We start from the raw sequence: 19,810 nt of genomic DNA on the forward strand, positions 1-19,810 counted from the left end.
ACATGGCAACCCTAGTTGACGTTGAGCTGAAACTATTTCATCTGTTGCGTTTCTGGAGCGGTAAATATTTCGCTGGTAGCGGAAAAAAGATCTCAGTGAAAATGGATAGACACGATTATTTCCGCTGGCGAAGTCTAGCTAGCGGATGTCTACGACGCAGATTTTTACCTCGAATTTTATTGCTGCATACGTCTTTTTTACTCCTGACATGAATTTCAGCATACACCTACTTACGTTTATTACATTTTCTAATCGCGTTTTTGAAGATATTTTATCCGTCTTAAAAATATATTGAAGAAATATAGAAGCAGCAGAATTCTTAATTGAAATAGATCCTGAGATGTAAAAAAAATACGTAACATACCTACGTAACAAATACATTTTGAAATAAAATATTTTTTCGGCAACATTCACTTCTTACTTATCTGATGATTGCTGACAGAGCGTAGGCACTTTATTCCCTGTAGTGCCCTGCAGTACGTTAAAGTACTGCAGTAGTAAGTAAGTAGTAATAATAATCTACTCAATTTTTACATGCCTTTCCAGATTACGATCTTTAATTAGTGGTACGTGTTCCTTTATCAACGTCTGTCACGTGACATTGTCATTTGTGTTGTAGTGATTGGCGGGGACGTGAAACTTCAAGTTGACTGCATCCGGTGAAGCAGTGAGATGTAAGTTTCTGTGAGATATCATTGTGCCAGTGCCATTGACAGCTTCAGCGTTATCTTGTTCTAAGTAACTACCTATGGCAAATCCTATGACTGATGAATGGAAAACAAAAATAAACGTCAAAATTTTTTATTAAAGAAAGTTGCTTCCCGGGGTCCGGACCTGTGCTTCATCTAAGTCCTCCACCTGGGTGAAGCCCGGGGACTTCTAAGGTCCCGTACTTCAACTGATAACGTTATTGTACAGTGAATCAGTAAATAGTGGTATAATTTTAAAAAATCTAAACCATTATTTAATAGGAATTAATTCGTCTGTCTATCTGTCCCTATATACTCGTATGCTTAGATATGCAATGGATTTTGATGCGGATTTTTTAATAGATAGAGGTGTTACAAGAGGAAGGTTTATATGTATTTAATGCACACGTGCGAAGCCGGGGCGGATGGCTTGTGAACAAAGTGATGTATAAAATCTTGTTTGCTGTTAATTACAATATCAATGAGTTTTGCATATTTATCATTTAAAATATTTCTGGACTTGTCAACACAGATGCTTAATACTAAAACATAGGGTAGTCCCTTTGTAGTCACATTTTTAGCAGGATAGTGCATAGTAGGGCAAATTTTATAGATATTTTCTAAGAGAAGTGGGGCGTTGAAAGGTCATAAACAGTAACTTTAGCGTCAGCAACTTGACAATGAGAACCTTAGCCAGAGATTTTCCTACTATCATGTAAACGAATTTGGCTTTATAGCCAGCAGTAATAGCCTTAGATACTCTAGAAATAAGGCTGTTAAAACAAAATCTCTCTGTGTGTGTTGTATTATATATTTAGATATAACTTTCACAAGAAATACTACCATTAACTTGTTTACTGTAAATAATTATAAAGTCACTAAATATGCCCTGAATCATAGATTTAGAAAAGGCCCCGCGCGTGGGCCCTGAAGTATGAAGCACACGAAATGTCTAAAGAAATGTCATGTCAGCGAAATGCAAGTCCTAGGTATATACAAAGCTTGTGGCCTTGCCATTGTTCCATCAACTAGGGGTGGCATCTGTAAGTTGTCGATAATATTAAAATTTATAAATCTCTTTATGACTCCACAACTGTGAAAAGCTTCTTCTCATGCCCATTTAACTTACATTTGTAAACGAATTCGTCTACCTAGTATAGATACTCTAGACAGTCAAACTAGCTGGTTACAAAACTTTCATAACAAATATAACTTGTTGCAAAATTACAAATTAAATCCTATCTAACACATAAATTAAGCCCAAATGACAAAATGGTATTGAGATCAAAAAGTCAATTCGAGCGAAGTGCAAATTGTAGTTAGCAAACAAAATTTGTCGATTAATTGTCAATTAATTGGCAGAGGCAGAGAAATCTTAATTAAATAGGAACCAATTATAAAGTACTCTCGGATTGATTGATTTTTGTGCGGAATTCTTAGAAATAGATACTAAATTGATTTATTCAAATACTTAAATACTGATAGCAAACTTGTAGTTTACCATTTACTGGACAATATTTTATGTAGACTTGATTGACAATTAAACTTCTTCTGTGTCTCGTTTAGTATCCGCCAAAGAGTTAAAAATCAGTTATAGTAGTAGTAATATGGTGATGTCTTTACTCATTTTCACAGGGTAACTAATTAAAAATATTTTAATCAGCCATTTTATAAAACTTACCTGCATTTGTATAAATTCATGCAACATATGGAAAATAGATGTATACAGTATAATTTTGCAATGATTTCCTAGTTATTAGGTCAAATTTTTCGAATAAATAATTTTTTATCGATTACAACTCACCACATCTCTAAACTCGTGTAGACGTCCAGCCTGTCGCAGCTCGTGTATGGGCTCAGCCTTGCTTGTTCCACCTAGAATGGCTAGGTACTTATAAAGGCATGTTTACATACCAACATAGTATTTTCCATGAAAATCGGATTATACATGTATTTAACTGACCAAATCTTTCAATACAGATATACATTTCTGAAAATCCACAGTATATAATAGTGTATCAGCGAAATACTGAAATTTTCACAGGTTCAAAGCCGTGAGTACAGCTTGAACATTTATAAAATACTAGCTACAACGTGTAGATCTGCATCAACTAGTATGAAGATAAAATTATTATGATGTCATTACTCCAGGTGCCGCTGGAGTGATAAAGTACTGAGAGACCATGATTGCCCTCTAAAGAACGTACTAATAAGAAGTGGCGCAGAATAGGAATGAGTAGAAAATTCGAATATCAGAGGCTAAGATCCTCTTTGGGTTGCTGAACCAGCGAAGTAAGTTATATTTTGTATATATTATTTGTATTGCAAAATGAAGTAACTTATAATTTTCCCTACTATTACCAGCGACTCGTGTGTAAACGACCTAACAGAGCACACGTGGCTTAAAAGTACGCAGCCTCGTGGCAATATGCAGGAACACCAACTTTTTTATTAAGTTTAAGCAAACAATGTATGTCTATACATACAATGTTTGCTTAAACTAGCATCTAAACAACTTTAATTTTGAATAATTAAATATATATTTTTGACAAAGATTGTGGATAATACCTATTAGTAAACGTTTTAACATAAATATATACCTACGTAGAATGAAGTCACGTTTATAGAGAATGTGTATTTACTTTTTCGAGATATAAAACATATGGATATAAAAGATCTCTGGAGGACGTGAGGAGATCTGGCGTAATTTATTACTATAGTTTGGACGGATTTTGATGCCGACCCTACACACTCCCTGGACGGCAAGCGCCGCAATCTAAATTTGTAGCGCCGCAATCTAAACTGTAGGCTGGTACATCTAGTTTTCTTAATCCAGCCGGCTAAATCGATTCGAGATTTAGCCGTAACATATACCACATATACTTCTCGGTTTTTTTTTGGAATCATTGGAAATTAATAATTCACTGCGTATATATTCCCTGTTACATCAATTTTTCTAATCGCTCATTTATAAAGATGCAAACTTGTGAATAGTAATTTTTCAGACAATCATATCATCAGAAACAATATAGCATCAGTCATTCGCACACGAATTCTGAATATTGGTGCATGAGGGAATAATTTTTCAATATCAATGTTATTATTCTTTTGTTTAGCAAATCTAATAATATTAACTACACCATCTTTAGCTTTGTGTGATTAAATTGTGATAAGTCCACTTTTGCTCTCATATTGTTTTTAACTACTACAATTTATGTATTTACGGAATAGTGAAATAAAGGCTTAATATAAAGACGCGTGCCCATCCAAAATGTCCATACATGTATAGTAAATAGCCTTACATGTAAAGTGATATAGGACTTGTTTACGACTGACGGCCCCTAAGGGCAAAGGGTTCACTCCATGTCCATCAACTAAAAAAGAACACAAGAAATCTCAACAGAGGCCGCTCTCAAAAAATAACGATACATTGTGTTTCGGGCATCACTTTACTTGATTGACATTATATTACTTTCTTCTATTATATTTCGGGGTATTTTTCGATTTTTTATCGCATTATTGCCCATTTCCAGTTTCCTGTTTGTAATGTAAATAATTGTAAATGTTTGTATTGTAAATAATAAAATGTATATTGAGATGTGTAGATTGAGATGTGGTTTTGGCGTAGATTAGAAAGGATCAGCTGGACAAAATAAAGATTGAAGAGGTTTGAATAAAAAATGACATGCCAAATTCAAATTTAGTTCGAGTTTCGCAACCCTTGGCTCTATCTACCCCCTAAGGCATAAAGACGTGATACTATATCTGATATCTGCATTACTTGATACGGTTCGATGTTTAGTAAGTATCATTAACTACAATGAATGAAAGATGGTGTATGTATCCTAACGCTCATCCTGTCTACTAACAGTCATTTGTTAGTTTTCACTCCGTGGTTTTCACGCAACTACCACTTCATTAGTAGAATTTGACGTAATAGGTATATAGATATATACGCAGAGTAGACAAATATGACATAATGGCGACAACAGATCTACCTCAAGTTGTACCAAGGTTTGTTCAATGTTATCCTATTTGATACGAGTATTTGTGCTTTATTCAATTTATAAAGGCAACAGATTTGGGTTACCCTTCCATACCCATCCCTCTAAGCATTAATAGTAGCCAGCAGTCATTACGTTGTTTGTACTTAATACCTGTGTACTCGATAGTACTTAAATATGCATTAGGAACTTGAAAATTATGTAATTGTGCCTATAAGAATTATCTACCCATTAATAACCATTCAATGGATGAATAGAAGCAAAAACATTTTTTTGTCTATCTCTCTGTTTGTTTGCACATCACGCAAGAACTACTAGATTTGATGCGGTTGTATAGCGGAAAGTCTAACTTAAAATCTGGTACAGGTTTTATCGTGATACGTTGCTTACGAGTAGAACCCGAGATATCAATAATAATATGTTATAAGCGAACGCACTAAATAAACGCGGGTGAAGTTGCGGGCAAAAGCTAGTATAAAATAAATATTCCTAATGACTACCTAATGAAACCGGGTTGGTCCAAGAAATAAACGTGTTCCCGTAGGTTTTGACTAAACCATAACCAACATTGTGACTAAACCATAGTGGATACAGGGAGACCCATAACTATCAGTCAAAGGCTAACATCGCAGGCTGCAGCTACTCGTATTATGTATGTATTTGATTATTTCAAATAAGTTTCTTTCAATTTTGTTCTATTACTTTACTTAGTTTTAATTTATTAATATAGTCTAATAAAAAATCATTGCTACAAACAAAATTCATCGTGTCAAGAAAATAATAAAACAAAAGCTATATTAACACTTAGGCCATTATCGCAGCCCTTGCTAGGTCAAAGCGAATCCAAGTTTTGACGCCCTTACAAGTTTCGAGTGATTTAAATTGGGTCGACAGGCTTTAGAACCGACATACTGTGGTTATAGCTATGGGTTTTATTTAATCGTTAAGGTAGTAAAGTTTGGCATAATATTATAATTTTCATATCACAAAAAACCTGGTTTCAACTAAGTAAAATAATATACATATTTATATATGTTTTATAATTTTTCATGATGTAATAGCTACCGAAAGTATTTCGACATCTGGATTATATAATTTGCTAATTAAGTACGATAGTACGATTATTTCTCTACAATCCCTATTAATATTATAAATGCGAAAGTCTGTCTATCTGTCACGCTTTCACACCTAAACCGCTGGGTCGGTTTTGATGTAAATTGGATTAGATGTAATTAATGAATCAGGGTGAAATATAGGCTATCGTAGGCGGAACACAGGCGGGCACCAGGTAGTAAATAAAATTAGAAAGCAAAAGCCATGAAAAGAAGCGACATTTTTGCTTTAAATGGCCAAGTAACATAGAAGCCTTTGATTACGCCAAATTTTCGTGTATGGACGTAATCTCCAGGTCGCTAGCGTGTTAGAGGCGACTTTTTGAATCTCTCTCCGAACTACGCTCTAACGTCATTTTCACCCTTTCGTTTTCTTGTCACGTCAGGAGAAAAGGACATCTTCTTTAGTTCCTTTTCTGAATTGAAGCATAACAATAAACGCCGTTAAAATCTATTAGTTACTAATATAATATTATAAATGCGAAAGCTACTCTTGATAGGCTGTTGATACTCTCACAGCTTTCTGGTATTGGAAAAAAAACAGTAATAGGGTGAAATTTTTTATGAAATACAGATAAGAAACTTTTTGGCGCGAGTGGGGAAGTACTAAACAAACCACAACAGTAAAAAGCATGAATCTTAATTACCTACTTTCTGTCTCAAAAACTTACCAAAGAATCGCTAAACATCAGCAAAGTTTTGGAGATTCTGCGTTGTAAAAAGTTGAAGTAAATTAATGTTGCTATCGAGTGGTTATTTTTGCTTTAGCATGATTTCAGCCGAGCCAGTGAACCGCTCAATGCTCTGATCGAATCACATAGTCGGATACGAGGTTCATGATAAAACTAGACAGAAAATTGAGCATCGTCAATTTTGATTATTTCAAAATCACGTTCTCATAGTAACAACTTATTGACTTACTTTAGATAAAGGTCTCATCACCAACAATGCCCTAATTATAAGTATAGCAAGTGATAAGAATTTTCTTGAGGCTAGCATTCCTTTCAAAATTTACAAAATTCATAGTTAAATTACTATAGCAAAAAAAAAATTATCTAAGACCTTTTTTAAAAATCTTTTGTGGTGATATATCTCTATTACAGAATTATTTCTTTCAAGAAATTAAACGTAATTTTTTTCAAAAATTAAAACCCAAAATTACATTTATTAAATTTTATTCTCATTTTCAGTATGTACAACAATGAAACGTTTACAGATACTCGAGTATTTTTTAACATTTCTATATACATTCGAAGTACAATTATTTGGCAACTAGCTTGAACTTCGACTATTTTCTTATTGTTAAAACTCACGTTTGACTTTACAATACTGAGACGCATTAATAAGCAACATTTGTAGTAGAAATATTAAAACAGTATTTAAAAGACAAGACTTTTATTACATACAATTTAGAAATCGTTGTTGAATATATCTGTTTATTTTAAAACGAAGAAGTATAAATATTATCCAGAGTAAACAATATTCATTAAAATTTAAATTGAAATTTAGCTAGTCGCATAATCGCTAGCAAACGCTTTTTTAAAAACTATGTAAATAACTACATGAAAAAGTAAGAACTGAAGTAAGTAAATGAAAAATGAAAATCAATAAACATGTGTTCACGACATATTACACTTTTATTAAATAAATAAATCCAAATAATTGACAAATAAAACACATCTAAAAAATATCATCTCTGCAGTAACATTTCACGGAAATGGGAACAAGATCGCGAAGGGTGATAGCGAATGAGGAGAAAAGGAACGCAGGTGACGACGCAAAGGTGGAATTGAAACCTCGCTTTGACTAGCGAAAGAAAAAAACACACACAAAGTAGGTAACTATAAACCTAACCATAGCCATACCATTAGCATTTCTTTTTAAACCATTTAAAATGTTGATAGTAGGTATTTTTACCATATACGTACAGTACAATCGATGATAAATAATCTTGGCACACCTAGAGATTGGGTGATTTTTACAATTTGTTCCCGTAATAAACACATCTGTCTGGCACACTCGTGTTAGGTGATAGGTTTTTTTTATCTTCCCTTCACTGTACATTTATGAATACACTAGCTAGCGATTAATACTTCAACGAATGACGTATTCGTTTAGTTTCGTTCTACTTATGTTGCTACCTAAGTTTTAATTTTTTCAACAATTTTTAACATGTTATCTATGTTATCTAATAATGTATATTATATATAAGAATATGCTAATTGACTGTTATATATATTAATAAACATTTACAACATTTTTTTAAAGTCTGATTTGGCAACACTTTTGTCTTTTAGTGTAAAACACTTTTTTCATATTGAGAATATTCCCCTGCTCTGCCTTAGTCTATCACACTTGACTGCACTCAACCGCACTAGTCTTCAAAATTTAAACTTGCTTGGCACCTTTATTTGACACATAATGTTCGATCGTTGGCATGTTTATATTAATTCGTTGGCAGTCTTTGGTCCCACGTGGCAGGGGAGAATGGTCTCTAGGTGGGTGGTTTCAGAGGCGTGTTTCCTACATGCAGGTTGTTGAGCTGGGGCAGTAAGATGGCGGCTGTAGCTATGGTGGTGACCAGCACGAATACAGCCAGGAGAGCGCGGTCGGCCACAACAGCAACCTGGGGACAAGATTTAATGACAATTGGGTAATTAAATTCAGATATCTTCATAACACATTTTCGTCAAGGCAAACTACCTATAAAAAGTTCTATACAGCCCAGCTTCTGAAAATTGTTATTAAAAATGTTAATATAGTAGGTAAAATTTATCTGCATAGAAGTAATCGTGCTAACGTTTCCCCTTTGCGTAAACGCAATGCGTAAACGCATTAACGTAACGTTAACCCTTTGCGTTTTCTAATTGCTATTACGAGTATAAAACAAATAATACGAGCAGAACAAAAGATGAACTGTGATATGTTCAGAACATGAATTTGAAATCTTCTTGACAAGATATCGATAACGTTTGATTGAGTGTGTTTACAGACATGTTGGCAACCCGCCGTCGGTATCGATCAAGTTAATTAGAATATAGAAACAAATTTGCTCTTACATATTTGAGATAGGCGTCAAGCTCTTATATATCTATTGCTGGCTATATTTAATTATTGCCGTATGTGCTGCAGGCTTCGACTTTAGTTTATTATATTTATTATTTTTATAGAAAGATAGTCTAAAAGGACTATATCATTATATTTTACACGAAAATATACAATTGAGGTAATGTAATTAGCTTGTTTAAAAAATAAAAATCTTAATTGCTTTTGTTATTGTTCGCAGTAATATGTGTTAGTGGACTCTCCGTCTTCTAGGGCTAAATTTGATTGAAAATTAGGTACTGTTGAAAGAAAAGATTGTGAGGAGTTCTGTAAATAAACACTTTCTTTTTTATTTTACAAAATTAAAGTATTACCTACGCCGTGTAATGTGAAATTTTCTTTCGAATATAAATATAAATATAATATAAATATAAATATATTAGGACAAATCACACAGATTGAGCTAGCCTCAAAGTAAGTTCGAGACTTGTGTTATGGGATACTAACTCAACGATACTATATTTTATAACAAATACATATATAGATAAACATCCAAGACCCGGGCCAATCAGAAAAAGATCATTTTCCATCATGACCCGACCGGGGATCGAACCCAGGAACCCATTCCTTGGCCTTAAGATTAATCTACGGTATAAGGTAAATGGTACTTAGAAATAATTTAACCAAATAATTGTATCATCAGCTTACGTGTCTAGTTTGAGGAGTTCGGAGATTAACAGGAAATAGTCCATTAGATATAAGGTAATGTCTACAATGGAAAAAGAATACGTGACAAAATTTGGATAAGTGGAAGTTGACGGCGCAACGAGGGTTCCGTAAAATTCGCATTTTGTTATGCACATATGTATTTACGATTTTCAGATTATTCCTTAACCTGTGCTGATACCTCTAACTAAGTATTTCTGAGTAAAAGATAGAGGGACAGACAGGCAGACAATGAAGGGATTTAGCTTTAGGTATAGAAGCGCGTAGACCCCCATACCATAGAACTTAAAAAAATATACAAATTACATTAATTGACATTAGTATAACAAAGAAACTTTATTTTTGTTTGAATATGCTCAGTAAAATTAACAGTTATTTATTAAAATTTAACAGTTAAATTTACCTGTTTCCATTCAAGATTAGCACGCTCCATGCGTTCGCTGGCAGCAACACGTTGCTCGTGTCTCGCCGCGGCTTCCCGAATGGTACATCCGCAACATCCACAGCGCGAACATGTTGCCGCACATGTCGGCTCGACAGGCAGCGCGCCCGCTCCCGCTCCACCTGTCAGTGTAAACGAACCTTTACACTGAGTATATATGCAGATATTAAATTTCGTGTGAATAATCTATTAATCAGCCCACGTAGGCTGTGGTACTGAAGGAAGTTCCCAAATTGAAATTGTTTTATTAATGTTATATAAATTCATTCATAGGAAAAAGAAACAGAGAACAAAGTTAATTTCGGAAAGTTATGAAGAACATTCTTAAATGAAGAAAAATATACTTTGAAACCGATGCCACGCCATTCATTTTAATGGTGTTAATATTAGTGCCGATTTATTGAGTTGAACAGATCAAACAACGAGCCCTTTTGTTTTAAAGTTACTTATACAACAACTGTGTGAATATAGGAGACATTCTTATGAGATTAAAGTAATTAGCAAAGCAATTAAAACAAAAATTATGTTGTGATAATTACGCAAAGTGTATACATGTAAAGTGTACATAAAGCAAACATAACAAATTTTCACTCTGCATAATGAACGTTGCTGAAAAACATTGGTTAAATTAAATTAAACAAATTTTCGTGATTCTTGGAAAATTACTCCTAATTTATTTCACAAAATTCTGTATAAATGACATCGTGATATTGTGTTATAAATATAAAAGCTTTTAAACGTAGGATCCTTGTATAGATGTGTATAAAATGTGTTTGCTTGGTCATAATTTTTGAAGACATTTATTAGAAAACTTTATTCGAGTCCGGTATTTACTCACAGTAATAATCATTACTTTGGCCATAGTCATAAGGGAATTAAGGATGACCTTAAACTATGAAGTTTATTACTACAATTTGATGAAATCGTTCCGATAAATATTTTATTCTTATATATATCTCTTAATCTATTGAAACTACTAAGTTTAGAGTTTATTTTTTATTTCACCTACTATGAGATCACCAGAATGGTATAGCAGTTTATTGTTTATGTGTCAGAGAAATTACATTTACATTATTGTTGTCAAAGAGAGCATTGCATTCATTGTGTGACAAAAAAATGTACGAGCAGTAAACCGTTCAGGAGTTCCCACGTCTGGAGCCGTTCCTGCATTGATGTCTGGATCCTGGTTATGCATTATCATAATAATGCAATGTCATCCAAATTAAACGTGTGTAGACAATTTCAGCTCAATCGATTGAATATATCCACTTCAATATTGAGTTGCAAGATTCCACCCGAGACATAGAGGCATAGTGACAAAGTTCCATTGCAAGTTAAATAAAAGCTTGTAAAATCAGGACAAACCTTATGACCTATGTAAATGTCTATACATTTATGCAGCGACTACTTGTCTTATCTTGTCAGAAATAACATCAGTTAATCCCTGAGGCAGACTGGAGGTGAGAGTGACGGGTCAGAACTTGATTTATGGGATTGCCCCTATTACATCTCCGCACGCACGCGTTAACACCCAGACTTTTCTGATATTTTGATTTATAGTAGCTTTACACATATTCCTTTAAATATAAACAAATGTTTTTTGGATTCACACCATAAGTGCCATATATTGCAATACTGGGAATGTGACAACTGACCGGAAGTGTCAAATCATTGAACAGTGGCGACACAGCGTGGAACTTAACTTCTTAACTCTAACCCACGCTGTATTAACAATTCTAGCATTTAGTCACTAATAATTGTTAGCGGAGGTAACTAGTTAAACTAGCGCAATCTGGTGTGAATCCAAAAAACATTTGTTATTAAACTTATCACCAAAAGTGTTAGCAACGTGAACTGACCTTATTTTAGGGTGACCTACAATACGATTTAACGATAGAAGGATAATTATTACATAAGGAATCCTCATATTTTTTAGAAGAATATATCATTTCAACGCAGTCAAAACTACAATTTCTCGAAAGTTAACTTAAAAATGAAACACTAACACAGTCTAAAGCACACTATTAGTATGTTAAACTATATTAGAAACTGTAGGAAGGCTTTTATTATTGTCTTATCAACTATGTATACTAAGTAGTTTAAATGTTATAGTGCCGTGAAAAGTTAAATTTGTTGTTTGCGTGCAATCGTTCCACGGAGCAGCGCTAAGTTTACCTTGTCTTAACTCTTATACTTAAAGTATAACGATATTTCTGCGTATAAATTATCAAGCGTATTGAAAAAACTGTTTTTGTACAAGTATTTTTTTATCCCGGTATCCAAACCGGAAAAATATTTATCGCAATGCAATGAAAAACAAATAATGCATCTATAATTTCGAATTTGACTATAAACTAGAGTGTGATACAACGATTTTAACATGAACATACATATTGTATTAGAAAATAAAAGTGTTTATTTATTTTAAAATAAATATGACAAAATTAATTATGTCTGTTATTGCTAACACCAGTGTCCGATATTATTCAAAGAACCGAAACTATATTTATGATTACTACATGAATTTTATTTTATAAATAAAACAAATTATAAGCATGGCAAACAATAACAACAAGAAAAGAAAAACGAACTGTTCCATATTTAACTTACACCCATTTCAAATTTTATCGCGTTGACAGTCGGTGTCTCTGCTATTAATACTGACATTAAGATTAACCTGTTGGCGGGATTGTTGGCATTTGATAGCAAGTGAGAATAATACGGCGGGGGCAGGAGCCTGGAGGGAACCGCATTAATCACAATACAGAGCTCTAGTGTTCTGCCACATTAACTTTGAACATTTCTAGAAAGCCATAGCTTCAGTGGTTTTCGTAATCCCATTATACTTACCTACACAAGGTAACTAAACTATTTGCGTGCATGATTTTTGGCTTATTTTAAGGCTTTACAATAGTTGCACAGTTTGATTGAGTAGTGGTTAACATGCCAACTGCTTACATAGGTATTCTCAGTCGAGCAGTATAGAAAAAATACGTAACTAGTACATAGGTATAACTGAATAAATCTGCGATTAGTATTTCACTTACATACCTAGGTACATACAGTATAACAAATGGGAAGTTTTTTTTCCATGTAAGATAAGATATCTTGCATGGTGTAAAAAAAACTTTTTATAAGGTTAGATCATTACCAGCCAATGAAGTAGTAAATAAGGGACCAATTTTTTTAATTTTATAGACTCTAATGATGCAAAGCCTGAAATAAATAAATATATTGACAAATCACACAGATTGAGCTAGCCCCAAACTAAGTACGAGACTTGTGTTATGGGATACTAACTCAACGATACTATATTTTATAACAAATACATATATAGATAAACATCCAAAACCCGACTCAATTAGAAAAAGATCATTTTCCATCATGACCCGACCGGGGATCGAACCTGGGACCTCTCGGTTCAGTAGCAAGAACTTTACCACTGTGCCACCGAGGTCGTCAAATATATACCTAATTAGTTACACACAGTTGTAACGTCCTTAAACGGCCATCTTACATATAAAAATGTGTGCAAAACTATTTTATGGAAAGCGTTTACCCTACCTACTTGAATTTCCGATGCTACATCTAACTAGCAACTTTTTCACCTTTAAGTAATCAGGTAAAGACCGCCAGTTAACCACTCGCAGATAAAGAAAGTTGGGATGGCAACCTTCACCCGCTAACTAAGTTACAGTATAATTGGACCCACCCGGCGGGTAAGTATTGGGAATGAGTTTAGTCTGATTTGTCTTTTAATTAAATCTTAAATAATAATAAGGGCAATGTGCACATTAACTTAGCAAATCCTTACGTATTATAATAAAAAGTCCTCTGCCGCGTCTGTCTGTCTTTTGGCGATAAACTCAAAAACTACCACGCGGATTTTCACGCGGTTTTCACCAATAGTGATTCCTGAGGAAGGGGTATAATTAATTATGTTTGTACTCCTAAATATAATAGTACTCCTTAAAGCGATGATTTCTTAAATCTTAACATACAAAATTTATTTCGTTATTTTATTTTATTATGTAAAAAAACATAACAGTATATATTTAGTTCCGAATTGGTAAAAAAATCATGTAAAGTTTATCTTTTAAAATAATTGTTATCGAAAATATGTTCATATGATTATTATGAAGCATAACACAATACACCTACTTCCACAATATTTTCTAATGCATAGACTTCCACTGGGACAGAAAGTACCGGATTTCCATAAAGACGACGCCAACTATCCAACTGAACATCATCAATCACAAAGCGACCGAAGTGCTGAGAACACTTCAATCCTTCCGTCCCTAAACGAAAAACTCTGGGATTTGACAAAACGGAACTTTATCGCGGAAATCTCACAAGTTTTGCACACAATTGCCCTTTTATTACAAACCTTCAAAACTGTAACGGTGGCGTGTGGTTCCCCTCTAGAACAAGACCACTCAATATCCTCCCGTGGATGTCATACAAAGCGACTAAGGGACAAATAGCCTAAAACAATAGCTTTTTCAAGGAGAGTTGACATCAGACAGGCAGTCGGTTGTAAAATTGTATATTTTTAGAATATTTGTTACTTGTATGCTAACAGGCTTCGCGGCTTTACAGCCTCAATCGCAACCGGGAACATGCAGAGACGAGTGAAGATACCTATTTCGAAACAGAATAGTTTTTTAACAATGACCGATCTTTTTACAGAAACAATTTGAAGTTTATTAAATTCCACAAAGATTTATTATGATGCTAGCAAAACAAAGGTAATGGGTACTTAGACTGATATGATCTGTAAATCGGCGTCGGCGTTTATCACCCTCTAAAGTTGTTGAATGCATGATAAAAGGAATTTATTACGTGCACAAAGAAACGAATATATCTTGGCGACCTAATGTAATGCACGTAACATAAGAATAGCTCTGTCACTTTACATGAAAACTTTCAGCTATCGGTTAGGAGTTATAACTCATAATTCGTATTTTTTTACAGAATCGAGGCGCATAGCCAGGGCTTTTCTATTTTATTAGCCGTAATAATGTCGATTAACACCAAATAGATATGAGGTAATAGTAGCAGATACGTGTGATTATGGACTTACCCATATGGTTGTGGTTGTGTCGGGCGAACCGCGGGGATGCAGGGGGCAGAGGGGTGCCGTCGCAGCGCACGTCTGCCTTCAGCCGGGAGCCGGTGCGAGGGTTCACTTGGACCCCGGGACCACTTGACACCAGCCCGTTGTCACCCTGCAATGTTATTCTTTTTAAACATCTTCGAATTATCAGATCATTACAAAATAACCAATATTTATTGTCTTTTCGTTTACTAACAGGCTATTTTATTCTTATTACAAACCTTCTCGATAGGTTTTTTATGAAAATGCATGTTTATATAATGCATGTTCATAAAAGTGAAGTGTTAATTTTATATTAAAACATTCAACACTGTATATAACTAATCATTTTCCATGTAATAGTTAATATTTATTCCCTGTTGTAGTAAGTTTTTGATGTAAAACATTCGTACATTTACTTTCAGAATATCAATATGAACCCTGCCATGGGTATCAGTATTTTTATGCAAACGATCGGTAGGGACGGATCCTATGTAGTGGGGAGTCTACGGGATAGAATAAAAATGATCATATAAAGGACAGGTGATCTGATCATATATTATTATTTTTAGAAATTCGTTCAAATTCCTAAAGGAATAGAGCACAATTTTATTTTCTTACCGCTCCCGACACTGAAGTATCATTGAATCAAGAAATCAAATTATCAAAGATATAAAGTTTCTTTCCGATTTCTTTTGACTGATTTTCATATTTCTAATTTTCTAAAGTCTACCTTTGATTTCAAACAACTCAACCAATGATTTTATTATGTGATACTAACTTCGCTCTAGCTAATACATAATAAAAAAAGAATTAAGTTATATTAATGTATGTTTAGTTATATAATGAAGTAACTGTCCAGAAGACTTTTTTTAAGTACACTGGGTACTTAAAAAAAGTCTTCTCGAAGTTTCAGCAAATTTGCGGAAAAAATTTAGGGAAAAATATATCGACGACAAGTCCCAAAGCAGCAGGGGACAACTAAACATACTTATTTGAAGTCTTTCTTTACATTACACTTTTTTCCAACTAATATTTTAGGATATTTATAACTTAATAAGTGAATAAATATTTCAGACTCTTCTCTAAAAATTACACATTTACTTATTTACATTCGAAACGGTTAATATATGATAAATTAAAAGAAATAGGACAGAATTCATATATTAGAAAGAATATTTCTCTTTTAAGAGGTATGAAATTTGTTGGCAGATTTTAAGAAATATTTTGGTCAATTACACAACTTTTTAAGATTGGTAATATTTAGGCATGCTAGTCACAAACCCAGGTGCGCAGAGCTCATTGAATTTTGAGCACGTGAGTCTTTTTTACTGCTATCAATTGGCGAAGATATTCTATTTCATTCAGAAATTTAACCGCTGAATTTCGAATTGCTCTTGTGCCGATTTGATTAGATCAAGAAAGTGCTATTGTTAATTTTATTATTACTTTAATTTAAAAATTTCTTTAATCTGTTTCTCGGTACGTACTAATTCTGTGTTGCCATATTCATAAACTTTTAACTACGTGACCGATTTTGGGGTAGTTTCACTGTTTCAGTTTCCGTCAAAAACACGCGTATTACCTTTGTAGTATCGGTGTCGAAGTTGATGTAAAACAGCGGCTGACGGCTGCAGCACCGGCTCTCACTCCTCTATAATCCACACAATCACACAATATCTAAAACACGAACCTTTGTAGCGTCGGTGTCGAAGTTGATATAGAGCAGGCGCGCCAGCCGCTGCAGCACCAGCTCTCGCAGGACGCCCGGCACCGGCTGCCCTCTCACTCCTCTACGAGCAACACAATCATATTCACACAATAATCTTTATTATTTGGCAACAAATGAATCATTTACAATATAATAATTAATTGCAAAAAAAATACCAAAATTTTAAATAGCACTGGTGTTCTTTTGTACATTTAGTTTCACCTATAGTTTAAATAATGCCGTCTCAGAGTGATGTAAAGACTGACGATTAGCTATAGGCTTTGTTATTCCACCACAATTCGGGCGATACACTCGTGAGCCGGGTAAAGTTTCTCACACATCGTTATCTTGTACAGCGTTTTTAAATTATGGAGAAATAAAATCTCACAATACCTACTAATTAAAAAACAAAAAAAAACTAAAAACATAACTCTTTTTTGGACACATTTTACTTTATTGTAAAATTAGTGTGCTTAAATATTTCGAATTATACAGTGATTTTAAAAATCGATTGATATATTAACCGTATGTGTGAATTCAGAATAAAATCAACAAAATGACAGAGAAATTTAACAATCAACTAATTAATTGTACCCAATTGCACTGACATTTCAACTGAACCACCCGTAATAAAGAGGATTACTTATTTATCAATCATTATGAATGAGAGAAGATTACATATCAGTTTTTTAATTGAAATATGTATATTTAAACAATTTGACTCGCCTGTATGATATATTGAGAGTGACGACGGATAACGATGCGGAGAATGACACCAAACACGTACTCACACCATAGTATAGACCTGTTGATAAGCAATAAAATAATTTACAAAAAAAAATAAGCACAAATGTATTTCATTTACAATAGTATGTAACAAAACAAATGTGTATTTACATATACAATAATTGACAATGTATGTCGACACTAAGTAAAAACCTGAAACGCTGTTGTATAATAAAAAACAATGTTTATTCAAATGAATTAAATCCATAGTATGATAGTATAGTTTTGTGTATTATAACATATATAGTCTAAGATACAGTAGTATGTTAAGAAGACAGCAAACGATCCCATTGTTAAGAATTTACATTATTTTAGAACCGCAGTGCACTATTACGTGGCCAAGGTGACTTCACTCATAACTCTCAAATCTGGCAAGTCATAACTGATCAGTAATGACTTGCTACTTGATATTCCACTGAGTGTAAGCACAAAATCAGCGGCACATCCTTACTAGAAGTCGATTTATCTCGATTATGTCGAAGAGGCGTCAGAGCAAATTCGATGAATGCTATTTGTAAAGCCCGTGCACACCAAATTGTATGCGCAGCACTTTTGTTGTACAATTGTATTGATAACGCAAGCATCCGCATTACGCATGTACACGTTAAAATTGCATACAATCTTGCTATATACGTGCTGCGCGCATGCATTGGCCTTTATTAAATGAGCTTTAGAAATATCACAACTTCTATCTTTTCACACTGAGCCTTCACACGTGTGTTAACGACTTATTAAATATTCTTCATACATATTAAACATTACCTATTATTAGTTACGGCGCGGCGTGAATTAGGTTATTTTATCATTAGACTACTGTCTTACTCGTACTAATATCATTTCTTACAAAGATAACGAAGAATTAATTCTGTAAGACAAAGGAAAATTGTTTTATTGTTAAGTATCGTAAAATAAAGTCAGCAGAATATTGCACCTGAGTCGGATAATTATTGCTAGGGTGCACTTTTATATAGTTTTATCGTTTAAACTGTACAGTTATTGTTTTCTTCACTGTTGGTGAGCCTTCTGCAAAGAATATACAGGATATATTATTTTCTACTTTGCTATGTAACTAGAATTTGTAATTTATGTAGTTATGTTAGTTACATCAATTTCATAAACTTGGTGTGAATTATCGGGATAAAAAGTACCCTATGTATTATTTCAGTTTATATTCTACCCGTGTACCAAATTTCATAACAATCCGTCCAGTAGATTTTGTATGAAAGTGTAACAAACAAACACACATAAATCCTCACAAACTTTCGCTTTAATAATATGAGTAGGATACAACATTAAAATCTTATATAGCGTTCCAAAGTACTGAATACTGTTATGCAAATCTGTTTACAGTTGCTTCAGAGGTAGTTCACAAATTTCCCGCATAATGCCGTCACGATTGCGACTGAAACCTGGACTGACGATTATGACATCATTGCACAAGGACAGGTCAAGTACTGACTCTAATATACCGGACCAAATTGTGGAGAAGTTTTACAACATTTGTAATTATGTGAAATAGCAGGCGAAAAAATTTATTATATGTATTACGAGTACAACATTTTATCAAAATTTTAACAAAGTTTAGCTGTGAAAGCGTGATAGACTTTTGCATTTATGATATTATTATAAATATGGGTATAAATCGACAAAACAATTTTATAGTCTTACTGATAAGGGGTGTTTTCTCAGTGGGAGGCAGTGTGTCCCTGATTGTCATCAGGAAGACAGTCATCGACAGCAGCGCGCTGATGCCCAGGGTCACCTTCTCTCCAGATTCCGATGGCACGTAGAACACCAACAAGGCTACAATAATAAATATTATGTTGATATTTGTCAAACACACAGGTCTATTCTCGTGTCTTCCCATTTTTTTGTAGATTATACTTGAAGTAAGAATAATAAATTGCTACCTATATTCAAATATACCGAATGAGGATTGACGTCAGGAAAACACCACCGGGCGTACCACAGTCGAATCTTCAAACCTTTGTTTTATAAGGACCCCGGGCTTCATAACTGTGAATGAAACCGGGAACACACTCAGGCGAGAGAGAGAAATAACAAATGTCTATCTAAACAAATGAACTAAATTTCAAATCTGTATAAAATTATATCTATCTATTGAGTATATAATAATATGAAGGTAAATAAGAGTAATAAGCTTTATTTTATTTGAAAATTTTCTATAGACTTTACA

The 19,810-nt window shown here is 33.7% G+C and overlaps 1 protein-coding gene across 1 annotated transcript in view; it reads right to left on the bottom strand.

The window, feature by feature from the left end:
* Positions 1-6,989: 6,989 nt before the first annotated feature.
* LOC128679852 (neuronal acetylcholine receptor subunit alpha-10-like) overlaps positions 6,990-19,810 on the bottom strand; it is a 41,160-nt gene continuing 28,339 nt past the window's right edge. The window contains exons 6-11 of the mRNA XM_053762324.1: positions 19,282-19,416; positions 17,554-17,632; positions 16,810-16,909; positions 15,105-15,249; positions 9,980-10,140; positions 6,990-8,431 (exon numbers count right to left, since the gene is read on the bottom strand). Coding sequence (XP_053618299.1) covers positions 8,300-8,431; positions 9,980-10,140; positions 15,105-15,249; positions 16,810-16,909; positions 17,554-17,632; positions 19,282-19,416 — 752 coding nt within the window. The 3' untranslated portion in view covers positions 6,990-8,299. The remainder of the gene's footprint in view (positions 8,432-9,979; positions 10,141-15,104; positions 15,250-16,809; positions 16,910-17,553; positions 17,633-19,281; positions 19,417-19,810) is intronic.

The sequence above is a fragment of the Plodia interpunctella genome, chromosome 2, assembly GCF_027563975.2.
Source record: "Plodia interpunctella isolate USDA-ARS_2022_Savannah chromosome 2, ilPloInte3.2, whole genome shotgun sequence".
Classification (NCBI taxonomy): Eukaryota; Metazoa; Arthropoda; class Insecta; order Lepidoptera; family Pyralidae; genus Plodia; species Plodia interpunctella.